The sequence below is a fragment of the Perognathus longimembris genome, chromosome 16 (assembly GCF_023159225.1).
Source record: "Perognathus longimembris pacificus isolate PPM17 chromosome 16, ASM2315922v1, whole genome shotgun sequence".
In the NCBI taxonomy this organism is placed as follows: Eukaryota; Metazoa; Chordata; class Mammalia; order Rodentia; family Heteromyidae; genus Perognathus; species Perognathus longimembris.
In genome coordinates, this window is record NC_063176.1 from 21,095,126 (window position 1) to 21,114,893 (window position 19,768).

The following is a 19,768-nucleotide window of genomic DNA, read 5'->3' on the forward strand; positions in this document are numbered from 1 at the left end:
ATTAAATAGCAACTCCTTTGTACAACTACTTAAAGATAACAAGAAATAAAATAAAACAAAATTATGCCTGGATCCAACCCCCAGGGAGTCTGGTTGAATTGGTTGAAGGTAACACCCTAGGATGATGGGTTTAGAAAAGCTCCAGATAGTCTTAATATGCAGCCAAGATGGAAAGCTATCATGTTACCAGAACAGTCTTCTTGCAGCTGACTCCCAAAACATTTAGTTTGATGATCTAAGAGCATTACTAATTGAAGACATTTCCAAGAACCACTTGCCATTTATACCCAATTACCATGCTACCCAAATGATGATTATGCATATCATTGAGTCTGTCAGGTTAACTTCCTTGTAAACTTTGGTTGTTGTCAACATTTCACTATTGAAGTCTGTTCTTTGGTGCTCCTGGGAATTAGATAATGTGCAGAGACTTAAGAAAGAGACAGAGAAATGTTTGTTGTGAGCAAGAAATAACAGCAACCTGATTAAATCACAAGCATGCTTGATTACATGGGCAAGAGGTGAGAGGAGTGACAGGAGAAAGTCATGCCTATTTTCTGATTACCTACAGAATGCTCTCATTTTTCTTGCACTGGTTCCCCAATTTATGATCATTTGAATTTATTGGGTATCATGTTGATTGTTTTGTGTTCAGATTTTTGAATGAGAGGATTATATAATAAAGAGATTATGTATCCTATTTGCTATCTATGCCTATATAGTAGGTTACTAACATTTTTCAATATCCCTGTAGCTATAATATTTAAATAAAAAGAAAAAAACCTCGAATGACCTCTAGCTTTCTCTTTTTTACTGAGATCCACATGTGTGCCAGGTATCATTATAGATGTGAAGTAGTAAATGGGCAGAGAAAACATAGTTGTGCCCTTGAAGTTCAGAATTTCCTCTGCAGGGAAATTAAAATTATTTATTTCAGTTTTTGTGACTAATGCTGTGTGAGAGATAAATGTACACAGGAAAGAGAACATTCTTGACTTGTGGGAGTCTGAGACACTTCCACAAAAGAGAAAATACTGAGCTGGATCTTGAAGGAAGAAGAGACTGTAAGGAGACAGAATAGGTGAACACATTTGTGGAAGTCAAGAAGTTCAGTGGCCCTGGAATCCCCTGAGGTATGGGAGGCTAGCTAGGCAAGCAGAGGATGTAGACTGTCAGGCATTTTACCAGCATTTCAGAGTGTTCTCCCTAAATGAATAAAGACAAGTCTTATGAACAGAATATAGTTTATTTACCTACTTTTTGTCGGTACTGGGGCTTGAACTCAGAGTTTGGACATTATTTTTTGGCATTTTTTTGAGCCATGGCTTCACTTCCAGCTTTGTGGTAGTTAATTGGAGATAAGAATCTCACAGACTTTCATGAGTCGGATGGTTTTGAACTGCAATCTTCAGCTATCAGCTTCTTATGTAGCATCTTGGCACGAACCACAGTTTTCTGGCTTAGAATATAGTTTTTGTTTTTCTCACTCATTTTTAAAATTATTGGTAACACATGCTGATTAAGCAAAGCAAGAGCTAACCCAGAGGTAGCATATTTTACATGTTTATCATCATCATTTTAGGTGTTTATCATCCTTCTGCTCACAAGAAATTTTTGGTAGATAAGAAAGAAGGCAGAAAAGCTACTGGCCCATAACTTTGCCTTGAGCCTCATGCAGAGAAGGTTGCGGGTAACAGTGCGTATGGACCTGAGAAAAACAACTGTGCAAACAGAAGCCTCAGAGACCCATAAGCACCATCTGTGAACTTTGACAAATGAAATTCCTGCAACACCTTGGAAGACAAGAATATATTGCTTCTAGGGATGATTATGCAAGTTGGGGGTAAAAGGATTGCCAAAGGATTAGGCTATTGCCACAGACTCATATGTATTAGAGAGGAAGGTCCACTAGAGGAACCTTGAGCTGTTTAAAGGCTCCTAAAAGCACCTTTTTATTGCTCAATAGATTCTCAAACCTTTCACATCCCATGTGTTCTTTCCAGAAAATGAAACAAAACAAAAACACACTACAACTCCTTCTACTGCTGACTACCAGCATTTCTGTGCATCAAATATTTACTACCACATATCTGAGTTAATATGTGTAATATCCCTATGAAGTAGGTAGGATGACATGCTCTAATCACAGGTGAGAAATCTGAGAATCAGAAAGTTAGGTAACTGGTCCAAGAATATGAAACTAAAAGGTAGCAGAATTGAGAAATTTAAACCTAGGCTTTTATTTTATATATTTTTTATTTTCTTTAAGTAGTTGTACAGAGGAGTTGCCATTCAACAGAGCAGTTTATGAGTACAATGCCTCTTGATCAATGTCACCTCTTACAATATTCTTATCCACCCGCTCACCCTATGTCTTCCCTCACTTTGCTTAATTTTTAGGTTACATATTGATATATTGCCATTTAACACAATCATTTATATATATATATATATATATATAATGCATGTTGTTCTGTGTCATCCCTTCAACATCTTCACCCCCTCTTCCTTTATTTTTCTCAGTTTTGTGACATTATATGATGAATTGTTGCCTGCATTCTACTTATTTCCTCAATTGATTCTTTTACCCCTCCTTCTACCTTCTCCTCCCCCTTGCAAGTACCCAATTCCTAGTACTCATTTTGTTAGGCTTTGATTTGGTCTTTCTAAAGAATTATATGATTTGTTGTTTGCATTCTCCATAGATTCTACTATACTTCTGTTAATTCATTTATAACCACTTGGATTGGTCTAGTCTAGTTCAAGTGTTGTTTAATTAATCATGTCCAAGTGTAATTATTTGTCTTTTACTACCCGTTGGTTTTACTTGTAGATTCACACAGTGAGCACAAAGCAGGATATTCTTGGGAGAGGCTCACAAGCTCAATAGTATGTGCGTATGATCATATAAAATGAGGCTTATAGAAATGAACTCCAAGGGCTGGGAATGTGGCCTAGTGGTAGAGTGCTTGCCTAGCATGCCTGAAGCCTTGGGTTCGATTCCTCAGTACCACATGCACAGAAAACCGGGAAGTTGTGCTGTGGCTCAAGTAGTAGAGTGCTAGTCTTGAGCAAAAGAAGCCAGGGACAGTGCTCAGGCCCTGAGTTCATGCCCCAGGACTGGCAAAAAAAGATAAAAAAGAAAAGAAATGAACTCTAAGAAATGGAAACAAGAGGGGCTGGGAAATGTGGCTTAGCAGTAGAGTGCCTAGCATGCACGAAGCCCTGGGTTCAATTCCTCAGCACCACACAAATGGAAAAAGCCACAAGTGGCTCTGTGGCTCCAGAGGTAGAATGCTAGCCTTGAACAAAAAGAAGCCAGAGACAAGCCCCAGGACTGGGAAGAAGAAAAGGAGAAGGAGAAGGAGAAGGAGAAGGAGAAGGAGAAATGGAAACAAGAGTTTTTTTTTTAATTATACTGTTTTCAGTTATTTTTTTTATTCTTTGAGTTTATTTCCTTTTGTCAGTATTTTTTTTTATTTCTCTACACTTTGTCTTGCATATAAGTTTATCTGATTTGGGGAGGGGAAGCAAAAACACAGAAATGGTGGGACAAATAGTTAACCAATTCAGAAGTGAACAATACAACTTGGCAGGAGGGGAGTCAGGAGGGGAAAAAATGGGAGAAAATGAGGAAGGGGTAACACTGTTCAAAAGAAATGTACTCATTACCTTACTTATGTAACTGTAACCCCTCTGTACATCACCTACAACAACATTTAAAACAAACAAACAAAATGTAGACTTCAGCACACTGTTGGTAGAAATGCAAACTTGCTCAACCACCCTGGAAAGCAGCATGGAGGGTCCTCAAAAACCTAAACATACTGTGACCTTATGACCCAGCAATCCCACTTCTGGGTATTTATCCAATAGAATACAAACACTAAAGTGACAACCATGTTTATTGCAGAGTTATTTAGAATAGCCAACATAAGGAATCAGCTCAGATTCCCCTGAATGGATGAATGGGTCAGGATGATGTAACCACCACATATTAGCAGGAAATAGAACATTACAAGAACCTTAGAAGCCCTAAATAAGGACAATCTCTATTTATTATATCACCATACATGCATACATTTGAAATTTATCTTAATACAGTAATAAAATATGGACTATACAGATTGAGGCTTCTTTCATTTATATGAGATTCATTTATGTTATTATACATAGCAGTGGCTTATTAATGGTCTTCTCTTTAAAGGGTTAGTTATTGCATGAGTATAAACAATTGACCACTTCTGCTATCACTGGCTCTTTGTTTACTTCTGTTGTTTAGCAATTATGAACAATGCGACTATCGATCCTTTGCCCATGTCTTTTGCATCAGGTGTGTATGATGTAGGATAGAATAGAAATGTAGAAGTGAAATAGTTGGAGAGTACATTATTTTTAAGTTCAAATTGGCCACAGGTTGTGAGCTTTTCAAAGTGATTGAACAAAAGCAGGCACCCACAGCAATGTGTGTGCATGTTAAGTTTCTAGCATATGACACTCAGCATTTTGCATTCTTGCCATTCTGACTGGTGGATATATTGTAGCATCTCACTGTGGCCTTCACTGGCTTTCTGTTGGGCGCTAGGGCACTATTTGATGTATTTTTCCATTGATTTCTTTTTTCTCCCCTCATAGGTTTGTAGTTAAGCTGCTCTTGTACATCAGGTATTTCTGTATGTGTAGGCCAAATTCTGGACTTTGAATAATGTTCCAAAGATCTTTTTTGTACAGTCTTCTGCCAATAATATATTCTCTATTATTTTAATTTATGATTCTTGATATCCATCACTTTAAGTTTTTTGTTATTTTTCTTCAACATTCTGAAGCTTTCCTATCATTGGGTCCTTTTACAACTATAAGAATTTTAGAATCACTTTGCCAGTTTTATGAGTTAAAACACTATTGATTGTGCTTTAATTGAAAATTGACCAACTTAAATAGACTTGACACCAATAACATTTAATATTCTCATTCGCAATGTGGCAAATTCATTCATTTGTATCTTCTTCAATTTCTCTTACTGATGTTTTGTATTTTTTGTGAAGAGGTTTTATATAAATATATGTTTATGTATTAAATATAATCCCACATAGTTGATGGTTTTATTCTATTTTAAATGAATAATGTCATAGATAAATTTTTATTTTGTTTGGTATCAGAATATATTAATGTAAGTAATTTATATGCTGACTTATTAGCTATTGAAATATTGATAATCACTTGTTGATTTTTTTCTTTCACTTTCTTCCCTTCATGTGTGTGTGTGTGTGTCTCTCTCTGTGTGTGTAATACTGGGGTTTGAACTCAAGGCTTTATACTTTCTGGGATTGAACTCAATTATTTGTACTTGCTGGGCAGCTATCCTACAGCTTGAGCCATGTCCCCAACCCACTTTTGATTTTGTTAGTTTTTTAAAATATGGTCTTACATTTTTCCCAGGCCAAATCTGTACCACAATCCTCCTATTTATGTTTCCTGATAGCTGAGATAACAAATATGTGAACTTGCACCTAGATTTATTTATTTTATTTTTTTTCTTATTTATTGTCAAAGTGATGTACAGAGAGGTTACAGTTTCATACGTTAGGCATTGGATACATTTCTTGTACTGTTTGTTACCTCCTCCCTCATTCCATCCTCCCCCTTCCCCTTTTCCCTCTCCCCCCATGAGTTGTTCAGTTGGTTTACACCAAAAAGTTTTGCAAGTATTGCTTTTGCAGTCGTTTGTCTTTTTATCCTGTGTCTCTCGATTTTGGTATTCCCTTTCACTTTCCTAGTTCTAATACCAGTATATACAGTTTCCAATGCACTCAGATAAGATACAGTGATAGTTCAGGTACAACCACAGGAAGAGGATTCAAGAGGATCATCAACAATAGAAGCTACGGTTTCACATGGCATGTTGAAAGTCATTACAACAGTGATATAACAGTTGTTTCCATAACATGGAGTTCTTTTCACTTAGCATTATCTTATGCATTCATAGGGGCATAGCTATTAGGCTTTTGTGATCCTCTGCTGTTGCACCTACATTTTAAAAATAGAGTTTAGCCAAGGATGGCTCAAACCCCAATCCTCCTGATCAGCCTCCTAAGTATCTAGGATTACAGATATGACCCACCATGCCCAGAACACTTGTTAATTTTGATCATTTAGTTGTTCAACCCCCTCACCCCCACCCAGGGGCCATTTTTGGAAGTACTGGTTTTAAATTTAGAGACTTGTTATGTTGGGTTTGCTTACTCAACTTGCTTGCTTAACTGGTGCTCTACCACTTAAGCTACACTCCCCCTGCTTTTTGATGGTAATTTTGGAGATGCCATCTCACAGACTTTTCTACCTGGGCTGACTTGTGACCAGAATCCTCTATAGTTCAGCCTTCAGAGTAGCTAGAATTACAGGCATGGCCACCTACTTCTTTCTTTATTTTTAATTTCTATTTTTTTCTTATTTATTGTCAAAGTGATGTACAGAGAGGTTACAGTTTCATATGGTAGGCCTTGGATACATTTCTTGTACTGTTTTTTACCTCCTCCCTCATTCTCCCCTCCCCACTCCCACTTTCCCTCTCCCCCCATGAGTTGTTCAGTTGGTTTATACCAAATGATTTTGCAAGTATTGCTTTTGTAGTCATTTGTCTTTTTATCCTTTGTCTCGATTTTTCTTATTTTGAGTTTTTCACTATACAACCATGCCCTTTGAAAAACATGAGTAATTTAATTTCATCTTTTCCTGTATTTTCACTTCTGTTGGGTTTCCTCTCATTTTTCTACTTTTTTCTTTTCTTAGTTTCACTGAATGTGCTGATGTTTCTGGTTTAGGTTTGAGCTGATGTGTCCTATATCTACTATTAATATCAAAGCTTTAGTATTTCACAGCCCAAACATTGTTTTCAGTTTCATTTTGCTTTATGGATGTTTTGTTGAACTAAGATTGTTATTCATAATTTCTTATGAACTGCTTTACGATGTTAAACCATTACAGATACATAACTTTACCAACTAGTTTTTCTGTATCCAATTAAATTTACTATTTCTTTCATCTTTTATTCTTTTCATGTGTTTAGACTATTTTACTTAGTTTTGTTTGCTTTTTGATTTGCAACTATTTTTAGACACATTTTAGTTTTCCTTTCTTGTAATATGAGTGATTTTCTGTTGTTTGTGTTTTGTTTTTGCCAGTCCTGGGGCTTGAACTAAGGGTGTGGGCGCTGTTCCTGACCTTCTTTGTACTCAAGGCTCTACCACTTGAGCCACCTGGCCACTTTCAGTTTTTTCTGAGTAGTTAGTTTTATTGGTACTAAGAGTTTCATGGATGTGCCTGCCCAGGCTGGCTTCCAACCTAGATTCTCACATCTCAGCCTCCTGAGTAGCTAGGATTACAGACGTGAGCCACCAGCTCCTAGCTTATGAGTTTTTATAAAAAAAAAAAAGAAACAAAAAACTTTGTCTCCTAAAATACTCCTAAATAGGAAAAATTCTCTTTCTTTTTTTCTGGAAGTTTAATGTAATTTATCCCCTTAACTGTCCAGAAAAGTTTACAATAAAGTCATGTGACTCTAGAATTTTGAGGAAGACCTTTCTTTTGTATTTATTTATTTTCTTCTTTTCCTACTCCTCCATCTTTATTTTTGTTGTGTGTAATCAGTTTGTTTTAATTTTCTCTTTTTGAGGGAGGAAGATTTTGATATGCAGTCATGCTGGCTTCAAATATTTGGGACTTTTCCTGCCTCAGCTTCCCATTTCTGGGATAACAGACAGTGTATCACTACTCCTGGCTGCGCTTTTCTTTACTTTTTTTTTTCTATCCTTTTGAAACAGAATCATTCATTTAGAGTCCTTATTCATTTCTTTAATCTATTCTAAGCATTGTTTTAATTGCATCCTACAAAATTTAACACATTATATTTTATTCTTAGCTTCAAAAATTTATTAGACTTACCATATGATTTAATTTTTGTGTAGTGGATTGTTTGGAAATGTCTTGCTCAGTTTTCAGACATTTGAGGATTCTATGGTTATCTGTAGTTATCGACTTCTAATTTACGCTACTGTATTCAAAGAATTCCCCTTTTTATTTCAATCTTATGAATCTATTCATACTTTTTTACCTATTATGTTTTCCCTTTGTATTTTTGCTTTAAAGTCTGTCTTATCTGTATAACACACAGTTGACATTTCCCTTTTGTTTTACTTTAGCACTGTGATGATTTTGTCTTCTAGTTAAAATATTTAGTATTTACTATATTATAGTAAATATGTATATTTACTATAAATATAATATATTTGGGTTAAATGGAGCATCTTACTATTACTGATAGTTTAGATGAAGATAGAAGAAACTTCTTATGATATTCAGTTCTAGGATAGTAGAGTCCCTGCTGGGGAATGGAAATTCTGTGTAAAAGTGTCACTGATTTTCTTCACACAATTCAGGGATTAGATGTAATCATGAAGGATGTAACCATTGCCCTGAATCTGGCTTCATATTTTTAAGAACTTGCATAGAACAAGTTCATAAGTTTTCAAGTAGAAAATCAAGAGTTGACATGTTAATGTAAATTCCAGCAAAGAAAAAAGCCTATTTTGGAAAGTCATGCAGATATTAAATATATTGTAGAAAGATTGTGATAGCTTCTTTTTTTTCTTTTCTTTTTTTTATATTGCCAGTCCTGGGCCTTGGACTCAGGGCTTGAGCACTGTCCCTGGATTCTTTTTGCTCAAGGCTAGCACTCTGCCACTTGAGCCACAGCACCACTTCTGGCCATTTTCTATATATGTGGTGCTGGGGAATCAAACCCAGGGCTTCGTGTATATGAGGCAAGCACTCTTGCCACTAGGCCATATTCCCAGCCCTGTAATAGCTTCTTAAAAGTATATTTTCGGGCTGGGGATATAGCCTAGTGGCAAGAGTGCCTGCCTCGGATACACGAGGCCCTAGGTTCGATTCCCCAGCACCACATATACAGAAAACGGCCAGAAGCTGCGCTGTGGCTCAAGTGGCAGAGTGCTAGCCTTGAGCGGGAAGAAGCCAGGGACAGTGCTCAGGCCCTGAGTCCAAGGCCCAGGACTGGCCAAAAAAAAAAAAAAAAAAGTACATTTTCTTCTAGTTCAATAATTTTGTGACATTTTTAATCTAAAATGTAAGTTTAAACATTTGTGATTTATGATGATTGAGTTGCTATTTTGAGCTGTTTCTTTTCCATAGAAAGCAGAGTCTTCTAGGATTAGCAAAGTCTTCTAGGATTATCAATAATCAGGACTTGGATTTAAAAAATGAACAGGCTTTGATGTTGCAAACACAGGTTTTGTCCAGACCAGACACACCTAGGATAAAAGCAAAGCAAACCTAGATGTTTACCATTCCCCTCTATGTCTAATTAAACTTAAGGATCCAGCTTTTTTTGTCATAAAAAGAGTAAATAGAATGGAAGCATCCTAGCTGTTTGACTCACAGATGAATTTTTAAACCCTATAGAGAATAATTTGCTTCTTGCTCCTTAGTTAAAATGAGAATAGTAATGATTTCATAGGTCACAAAACCATGATGCAAAACAATTCATTCTGTAGGCCTTGTGCATACATGCATCATGAATGGATATGGGGATATTATCCCTTGAATATAGATTTTCCTATTCACTAGATTTATTCTCCATCTGAAAATTGTGTGAGATGGAAATCTGAAGATGCTCCCTTGAGAAATGTCATGTTGGAAGTAGAAACAATAACACATTGTGTGATAATGACTACCAGAGAAATATTCAAAAATATATAACAGGTTTGAATGCAAGGTATGGTAGTGACAAAGGTGAGGTGGGGCTACGGAAAAGTCTGTACTTGCAGGAAACTTCATGTGTGCAAGTAGGAATATCAATAACCACAATGAATGAATCCTGAGAATCATGAGGTATGATTTTCTTTCATTACAGCTAGCATCTTGTCTCTTTTCTATCTCACCAGTGAGAAGAAACTCATTACAGATGCCCTAAATAAAAACCAGTTTCTGAAGCGACTGGACCCTCAGCAGATCAAAGACATGGTGGAATGTATGTATGGGAGAAACTACCAACAAGGCAGTTACATTATTAAGCAAGGAGAACCAGGAAATCATATCTTTGTGCTGGCAGGTAGGCTTCACAGATTTTTCCCATTATTACATGACAAATATTATACTGTGATATTTTGCAAAGGTTTCTAACAACACAAAATTAATTGCTCTTTGTATAAAATGTAACAGATTTGAGTTCATGAAATGGCAACATTATTGATCAAATCATAGTGGCAACATTTATCGAATGCTTTCTATATATCAGGCATTGTATTGCATCTCTGTCAAGGTCTCATCTCATCTCCCACCAACCCTACAAGGAAAGTACTATTCTCTCCCTCTATAGTTCTAATGTAGGTTATTATCTCCATATAACCCATTTCAAGGAGGTTACTTATTCAAGGTCACATATCTGTGAAGGTAAAGCTCAAATTCACAATCAAGTACTTTTCAAGCACAGTACCACTTACTGAAAAAAAGTCTCTATTCAAAATACAGTTTCTTATGTTGATAAGATTAGATGATTGCATCAGGACAAATTGTCTTTGTGGTTCTAGAAACTTTGGGTTATATACCCATGGTATTAAAAGATAATTTAGATATGTTTAATCAATAGACAACTCAAATACAATGTCTTCCAATTAAATTTGGGGTTTGCACAACCAGTTGTGTCTAATCACTTGAACATGCTTACATGTTGGGAAACTTAGAAGAGATAAAAGCTTCATTTTTGAAATATGTAGGTCTTGTGATGGCTATTTAAGAAATTATGATTGTTATTATTGTTACTTAGATATAGAAACAAGAAATTTTCTCAATAGGGATTAAGTTTATTGGATGCATTGTCAAATTCTGAGTTGCTCTTATTTTTGAGTCTAAGGGAAGCAAGTTATACTGTCTTACCCAGATGGTGAGATAACCTGAGATAGGTTGTGATATCTGTTTCACTTTGTATGTCTGGATCACCCAAGCAATACTGTCTCTGTTTTCTTAGGGCTTTTTGTGTAATGCATGGGAGTAGAGGTTTGCCTTTCCAAACAAGTTAATAGACATATGTTATTATAACTCCAATGTGAGCAATTAGGATATTTTCATATCCTAAGATTCTTTGAACATGTCAGCTTTACAACTACATGTGTATTTTTCCATATAATGTAATTTTTATAGGCAAGTCTAAAGTTCTATGATAACTCACAAGCAAATAATCAAGTAGTGAATTTACAGTCTGAATTTATGTAGCCTTCAGATTTATAGGGGCAAGTGACCCAGAGTAATGGTTGATCTGGACCACTTTTCCTTCTTGCAACTTTTCTGTTGGTTATTTCACATCGATTTTAGCAACACTGGAGCATTCTGGCAAGAGAAGATAAGTTATTATGTCAACAAATATTTATGAAACCTGCTAGGAAAAGACGAGAAACTCATGTCAGCTTGTCTTGTTCCTTGCCAGTAACTCTGATGAAAGGCTTGGGGAGAGAAGAGGTTGGACAGAAGTCAGCATGAATGCTGCTATTGAAATCAGGGCTATAGTACATGTAGAAATGAAAATTGGATGGTTTCTTATTTGAATTAATTATGGCACCATCTAAAGTCTGAATTTCCTGGCTTAATTATCTGGCTAAGCAAATTATTTTGATAATTAAAAAATCCTTTATAAAATATAGTATAAATAGCAAGTAGCACAAGCATATTTAACTTAAGACATTTTATATTTCATGTAATTCTTCAGCAGTACTCAAGTCCTATGGGCAATAATCAATTAGGAAAAAAAATCCTTGAAATGCATAGAGAGCCAGGACACCTACCCTACTAGGCAATACTGTTAAATGGCTTTAATGGAAACAGACTTAGCTGTAATAAAAAATTATTAAAATTTTAATGAAAATCCATTAAAATTAGTATCTAATCTGTGGGACTTGGAACCAAAACAGAGTAGTTGAATAGTTGTATCAAAATTTCATTTTCTTTTCTGCCTACTCAGTTGCTCTGGCCCCTTGAATAGTTCAAATAGGCAGTATATGGGTCCTCAAATCAAATTTGCTTAATGAGTGAATGGACACAGATCCTAGAGGTGCTTAATGGTATGGTAGGAAAAAATCGAATTAATTCCTGAACAGAAAGAGACATTACTGCATCCATTTTCTTCCTTTAAGAATTTAAATATTTTGTTGATTAGTTTAATGTGATTAGATTCTGTTTGAAGGGGAAAAATCATGGGTTTAGGGCAAAACAATTATGAAAAGCTTGCCCTAGTCAACCTTTCTCCAGTTTTTGCTTAGGGTTAGACAAGGGCTAAGCCCTCTGGTTAGTGAATTCCTTTTAAAATGGGCAGGTATTATATTGAAATAAAATAGAGATTTGATAATAGTGAAGGACCACAAAATAATTTGCATGAAGTCACACAGCCAGTAAGGAATGGAGCCAAGAATCAAAGCTAGTGTTTGTCCATAATGAGAAGCTGGCCTTCCTATGACCAAAAGCTGTGTATGTTTTCAAGACATCTGTAATTGTGGAGCTCCTAGTAAGAAATAGTTTTATGTGCTACTTTTTTCCTAGAGTAAAATAAATTTTCAACAAACCACTTGTCATCCACTCCTGCAAGGAAGCAGCTTTGTTACAATAATAACAACATTAAACATAGTTAATACTTAAATGGAATGTACTGTGTGCTACGCATGGTTCTTCTCTAAAAAACCTTCATTTAACATGTGCACTACAGAAAACATAAATAGGCAAAGTGCAAAGTATTATTGTGACAAGCAGTTCAGTTGAACATGACTGTCTAGATCCTCCCTTTTCGGTAACTAAGATCGCACGGTCTGTGTCATGCTTTCCAAAATGTTATGAATTCACCTATTTAAAATCCAAAGCTACATATATATTTTGATAACCAAGAATAAACTATACCAGCTCAATCTGTTTGGTAAAAAATTGCAATCCTGCTTTTCTTAAGGATAAAAATTTCACTGAAGACAAAAATGGCAACAGGCTTCTAATTAGGTCTAATGTTTCCAACCAAACATACAAGTAGCACCAGATAAAGCACATACACACTCAATAAAAGCTCTAATTTGAAAGGGAGATTCTACTCTAGAACCCTTCTCATCACCATCAACCCAATGTCAGCGTTATTTACACATCTGTAATGTTGCCAGGGGATTTTTAATGATTTTGCTTTGATGTTTCAAGTCTTTAAATCTCAACACAAAATGTACTCACTGTGTTAGTTTACTAACTCTACTTTTGCAACGATACCCTCACTGTAAGCACTGGTGTGTCCCTCTTTACATTTCTTTCTCCTGGGAACCAGGGCACAAGCACCATGCCCACAACTCAAGGGGTTGACAATTCTCCCTCCTCCCCAAAAATGCATTCCACAAGAATTTTAACGAAAAGACATTTACAAAACATGCTGTTTTCCTACTCCTACTTTAAAAATACACCAGGCACTTCAACATCAAAGGTACTTAAGCAGTCAACGCTAGATACAGCAAAGGGGGAGCCACGTACACCGATCAGAGGCTGTCATTGGAAAGCGTTCTCGCCAGTAGCCTCTTCTTCCTTTTCATGCGTCTCCTGTTCCACGTTGTCCATCCGCAGAACAAATGCGGATGAGCGTGGCTCTGGCTGGCTCGCCTACAGGTGGTCCAACATCACCATTCACAGTCGCTTCTAGAAGACACTGTAATGGTTTTTACAAACAGATGGGCATTGGCAAGTGCCATGTTCTACCTTTACTTCACAGCTGTAATGTCCAGATGGACTGGACATCGTTTTTTCAATGGCTGGGGGGAAGTGGAGAGCAGCCTTTCATATTATACACACAGGCCTGCAAGCGGCGGGCACCTGTGCTCCTCGCTCTACCATTTATCCGCGGCCACCAGCCCAGGCCCCGGGCCTGGCCTTCAACTGATGCACCTGCAGCCATCCGGCTCCGCTCACCTTCCAGGGCCATTAGGGCCTGGTCGGTCCTGGTTGGTGGAGGGCTGAGGTCTCCCTCTTGTGGGGCAGGGAGGTCACCCCAGGCCCCGGATCAGCCATGCTGGCGAGCTTCCAAGGCCGCCTGCGGTCTCCTCCTCCAGCTGGTGAAAGGTGAAGGCCTCTGTCATTCTACTCGCCTTGCTGCGCATGCCCGCTACATCCCAAGGGCGCCGCGACCTCCACAGCCCCGCGAGGCATTGGACTGGATGGGCAAGATGGGCTGGTCCCGGACTCTCTGCTCAGCCTCCGGCCTGGGGCAGCAAGGCCTGGAGGACCCCGGGAAGCAGACCGCCCTCAGCTCTCTCGGAACGCCCCAGGTTCTAAATGCCTTGTTTCTATTAACTTTTAAAATTCTCATGACCAAAGTATGAAGTGAATATTATTATTAATATTAATATTTCCATGACCAGTGAAGAACTTCAGGAAAATATTTTTCTTAAGGTAAGCCATTGATCAATACCCATTGTATTTGAGTCGTGCCGTGTATGCATACACGTAATAAAACAAAACTGATTCAAGAAATTGAAAATACATGAAATTCAAAGGTTAATTCACCAAAAGAAAGTTTTATGGAAAAACAACACACACACACGCACACGCACGCACACACACACACACACACACACACCATTTTACCTTTATGCTTTGTGATTTTTTTAATTTATGGAATGTAGGTAGATTTTGATGATTTTTATTGTCTTACATTGTACTTCACAGAGGGCCGATTAGAGGTGTTCCAAGGAGAGAAGTTGTTATCGTCCATCCCTATGTGGACAACATTTGGGGAACTCGCCATTTTGTACAACTGTACAAGAACAGCCTCTGTGAAAGGTAACAGGAGATGAAATGCCCCATCCGGATTGTTACACAGTAGTTATCTCATTCAGTCAGGCTTGCATCCTGCTCCAGTCTTTTGTTTTCCTATATCACCCTATATGCTTTGTTAATAGAAGTGCTATGGCTGTAATAGGATTTATACAGAAAAGCCTAAATAGTCCATTTAAAAAAGAAAATTTCTTTCATATACACTTATATGCTATTGGAAAATACTTTCCAATTGCCAAATTCCAGGATTTCTTTAGCTGCCATATTTCACTGTTTTGTTTTTTTTTTTTTTACTACATAGACATCTGCCTTTGACTCGTCCAAAATGATTCTCTCCTTGTTTCCACGAATTTCTGACCATATTATGAACCAGAAAAATTAAACCAGTGAAAATGTGTGTATACACAAATGCATTGTATTTATGCACACATATACATAGCTAAAAAAGGATGTCAGTTCAAGTAATGAGCATTTATGTGAATGAGTTTTACAATTGTTTGATCATTTCTTCTGAGGATTCTTATTTTTACACATTAAGTTATTACTCATGAAGAGAAAAATCTTGGATTTTCTCCAGAATTATTCAGGTGTGGTATGTGGACTGGGTTATGTGTAATATCACTGTGAAGTATTTAAAGAAACTTCAGATTCCAAGTCTCTAAAGTTGAAAAAGAATTTCTGGCCAGGGGCCTCAGGAGTTTATATTGTTTAACAATAATTCTGAGGTCATTCCAATGAACTCTAAAGTACAGTTACCAGAGCTTAGGGTTATTACTCTTTCTTTTTGAGTGTTGGTTTGTGGAGTGGGAGGCGGAGCGCTTGTCCTGTGCTTCTTTTGCTCGAGATTGCTGTACCACTTGAGCTGTAGCTCCACTTCGGACATTTTGATAGTTTATTGGATATAAGAATCTCATAGATCTTCTCCCCTGGACTGGCTTCAAACTGCAATCTTCATGTCTCAGCCTCCTGAGTAGCTAGGATTATAGGCAGGAGTCACCGGCACCTGGCTTTATTACTTATTATTATCATATCTTTAATTGTACAGAGGGTTTCAATTCAGCATATCAATTTATGAGTACAATACATCTGTATTTGTAAATTAATCAATGGCACCCCATGTATACATTTGTAGGATTTCTACTGCTGATTTACTTCCATTTTGGTTTTTATGTTTGCTTTTAATATCTTCCAATAAAAATTTATAGTCTCTTTAAAATTATTTGCATGTATATTATATGTAAGTAATCATTGAGATCCTTAAAATTGGTTCCAGTGTCTTTGAAAGCCATATTTAAACAACACAAGAAGAGGTCTTAAAACACATAATCCCAGAGATTTTTAAATTTGCAGCTCTTATTTCTGAATTCTTCACTCTAGATTTATACAGGTTCCCTGGTCTTCTCTAATAGAACAACACTCATCTGAATTACATCCTGATGATGTAGTACATAACTGAGAATTGCAAACTTATTTGCAGATCATTGTAACCAAACATAATTAGAAAAGAAATCTTCCACTACCCACTTCCAGATCATGGTACATTTCAGAGCCAAAATGATTTATAAAACTAATCACTTAATTTTACTGCTTCCTTCCATTTACATGTTTAAATAATGCATTTTCTTAAAAATGCAAAATCATTGAATAATATTTGGGAATAATTTTTCTTTTTTTGTGTGTGTGTGTTTCTAGTCTGGTGCTCTTCTGTTTTGCTGCACCTTCAGCTCTCATTTTCACTGGTCATTTTTGAGATAGGATCTGTTTTCCTGTTTGAGTGTTTATGTTGTGCTTAGTCTGTGATTTGCCTATTTCAGGCGCTAATAGATGTTTTCCACCATACTCAGCTTCTTTTTGTTGAGATAGCGTCTCCTAAACTTTGCTGCCTTAACTGTTCTGGAATTATAATCTTCTCAATCTCAGTCTCTCAAATATCTAAGATTACATGTGTGAGCCTTTGGCAGCTGGCCAACATGTTTTCTTAATATAGTACTATACACAAGTTTTATTGTTTTCTTGATTTTTTTTTCTATAGCCATTACCAATGTTAAAACTTGGGCACTTGACCGAGAGGTCTTTCAGAATATAATGAGAAGAACAGCCCAAGCTAGAGATGAGCAGTACAGAAACTTTCTCAGAAGGTAAGAATGACCCTGTGGGGGAATTGCAGAAATATATTATAGGCATAATACAGATATTAGGATTTAAGAAGCTTGATTATTTTAGTATAGTTTGCCCCTGTAAGAAAAATAAATGTCATTGCATCAAAATGTATATTTATTTATCATTAGTTTGTGTACTGGTTTTCTTTTGCCACAATTTTTGACCTTGTATTGATCAAGCCATAGTGTACAGTATTGAAAAACTGTGCAAGGAATCCTACATAAATCTGTGTCAAATGCTTACTTGGCTGATGATGTTTTGAGGTTGGAAAGAGAATAGCATAAAGATAACTCTTCTAACTCTTCTAGCACTTAGACATTCCTTTTTTTCATTTACATACCCATTCTATCTTCCAACTCATCACTATTTGGTGCATTTAAGTTGCCCCAAACATTACTTTAATATTTTAGTTATGTCACAATAACACAGATTCGTGGCACATGCTAATTTCATGAAATATCTGTACCTCAACAACTTGAAACATCAATCAATAGAGAAGCAAGTGTCTATGTGATTAGAAAGCAATTTCCAAATTAAAGGAAAGTTTGGGGACTATAAATTTCATATCACAATTACTTTTGTATCATTTGTGAGACTTTTTATAGTCTCTGGATCTGTAAGACATTCTGTAACGAAGTGTTACTTATGATGAGTAGGAACAATAATAATATTGCACTGTGTGGTTTCCAAAAATAAATACAAAGTTCATCTTAAATGAAATAGGGTGATTTTTATCTTGCATAGCAAACCTGTGACACTAACGATTTTAGGGCTGCGTGATGCCTTAGCCCATAGTGAGCGCTCCATAAACATCTAAAGAATGCACTACTAATCAAGTAGAACACTGCAGGTATTAAGGTATCTTATGTAGAATTTTCTTGGCTTGTCCTCTCAGCAATAATAATGTCTTGGCCGTGAGCCACAATCATGACAAGAAAGTACCTTACCTATCTACCAGTCAGTACCTTAGTTATTATTTTGTGAGATCTTCCTGAATATAAGTAATCTCAAAAACTAACAAATGAGTGGGGTAGGTCAGCACTTAGTAGCCTACACTTCTACACGGGCCAAACAAGAACTTCATAAATAAACCCATGCTTTTGGGTCATGTTTGAATATTTGAGATAAAACTGAAATTCCCCTGTATAGCAGCTCATCCTTTAGGAGTCTAGTATGTTCTGACTTAGTGGCAGGCGCTCAGATAATCTACTAGTACATCACTTCTTTCCTTCCTTTAGTTTGTCATACCATGTGGCTTCAGTGGTGGACAAGGTAAACCTGATCCTTATTTTCATAGAGGAAAGATAGGCTGAGATTTCCCCTCATATCTATTTCCCTATCATTTCTCAAATGTGATAGGTCTTCTATGTAAAGAGCTCAATTCAGACAGGGTGTACTTTTTTTAATAACAACTTTGTGTGAAATAATGATGAATTCTGGCTACCAGATTACTACTTCATCAATAAGGAAGCATGCTAGGGAAGCATGTTTTTCTTCATTTCATATTATGCAATAAGCTCTTTCTTTTTTCCTTTACAATTATATTCTAAGGTATATAAGATATGAGTTATGTACTCCATATGTAAGTTACAAAGTCACCCACAAATCCACTACTGGAAAATGAAACCAATACATTGAAAAGACACCTGTACAGCAGCATTCTCCATACAGAAGAAAAGAAACAGCTCATCAATAAATCAATGAATGGATAAAGAAAACACACTACATTTGTACATTACAACACTATTTTCCCATAAACAGGGTGAAACCCTTTAATTTGTGCTGACAGAGTTGGACATGGAGATGATTATATTAAGTGAAAGAAGCCCAGCAGAGGAAACCATGTCACTTACGTGTGGTATCTAAGGGTTGAGCTTATAGAAGTTGTGGGTAGAATGATGGTTATTTGAAGCTGGAGGAATTGGACGGAGGGATGGAAACATGCTGATCAACTGGGCACTAAATTATAGATAGATATGTGTATAGAATTCTAGTGTGGTATTTCACTGCAAAATGAACATACATATTGATATTATAGTGATTCATTGAAAAAGGTAGAAGAAAGGAATTTGCATGCTGTTACTGTGAGTGACAGATATTTGAGGAGAGAAACGTTTACTGGGATTTAAACAGATCAAAATGATTACACGTATAGGCATATCATAAAGAGCACTGATACAAATGTATAATTTTTATGTTTTTATGTATCAGTTAAAATGTATTTACATTTAAAAGATCATAACAATATTCATGAAGCTATTGCCCAACCTGAAGAACAGAAAGTTAGCTCAGTTACTGAATTTTTTATATGTTCTGATTTGCTAGCCTCCCATTCCCCCTCTCCTGCTCCATAGAATAGATTGAGGATGAAGCTTAGAATTTTTAAAAATAATTTTGCCTGTAGTTTGATTTTGTATATTTTCAAGGTTTAAAAATGGCATTGTTTTTGTGTCTTTTCCATACATTTTTTTTCTAACATGTAGGTCTCTTATACAGCGTCCTTCCTTGATTCTAGTGCTGAGTTATCTGTTTTCCCACTGGGACTTGTTCCAATGCTTTGCTTTGCAATTACAAGCTGTTTTACTGCAGACATTCTTATGCATGGCTCTTGGCATTCTTCTTCCTGGTGCTTGTGTACAGAAGTCAGTCCAGAGCTCTTTGTGTTCACATAATCAGATCTGAGATAGTGAATTTATGGAATATCATTGTTTTTCCCCATAGGGGTGTCAAATTTTAGATGGCAAGAAGGAAGAAA

At 36.5% G+C, this 19,768-nt stretch overlaps 1 protein-coding gene across 4 annotated transcripts in view; it reads left to right on the top strand.

The window, feature by feature from the left end:
- Prkg2 (protein kinase cGMP-dependent 2) overlaps positions 1-19,768 on the top strand; it is a 110,208-nt gene that overhangs the window by 29,702 nt on the left and 60,738 nt on the right. For 3 of the 4 annotated variants that reach the window (XM_048364172.1, XM_048364171.1, XM_048364173.1), the window contains 3 exons: positions 9,960-10,126; positions 14,746-14,859; positions 16,886-16,991. In XM_048364172.1, coding sequence (XP_048220129.1) covers positions 9,960-10,126; positions 14,746-14,859; positions 16,886-16,991 — 387 coding nt within the window. Of the gene's footprint in view, positions 1-9,642; positions 9,791-9,959; positions 10,127-14,745; positions 14,860-16,885; positions 16,992-19,768 lie in introns of all 4 variants that reach the window. The other variant, XM_048364174.1, reaches the window with a different exon arrangement.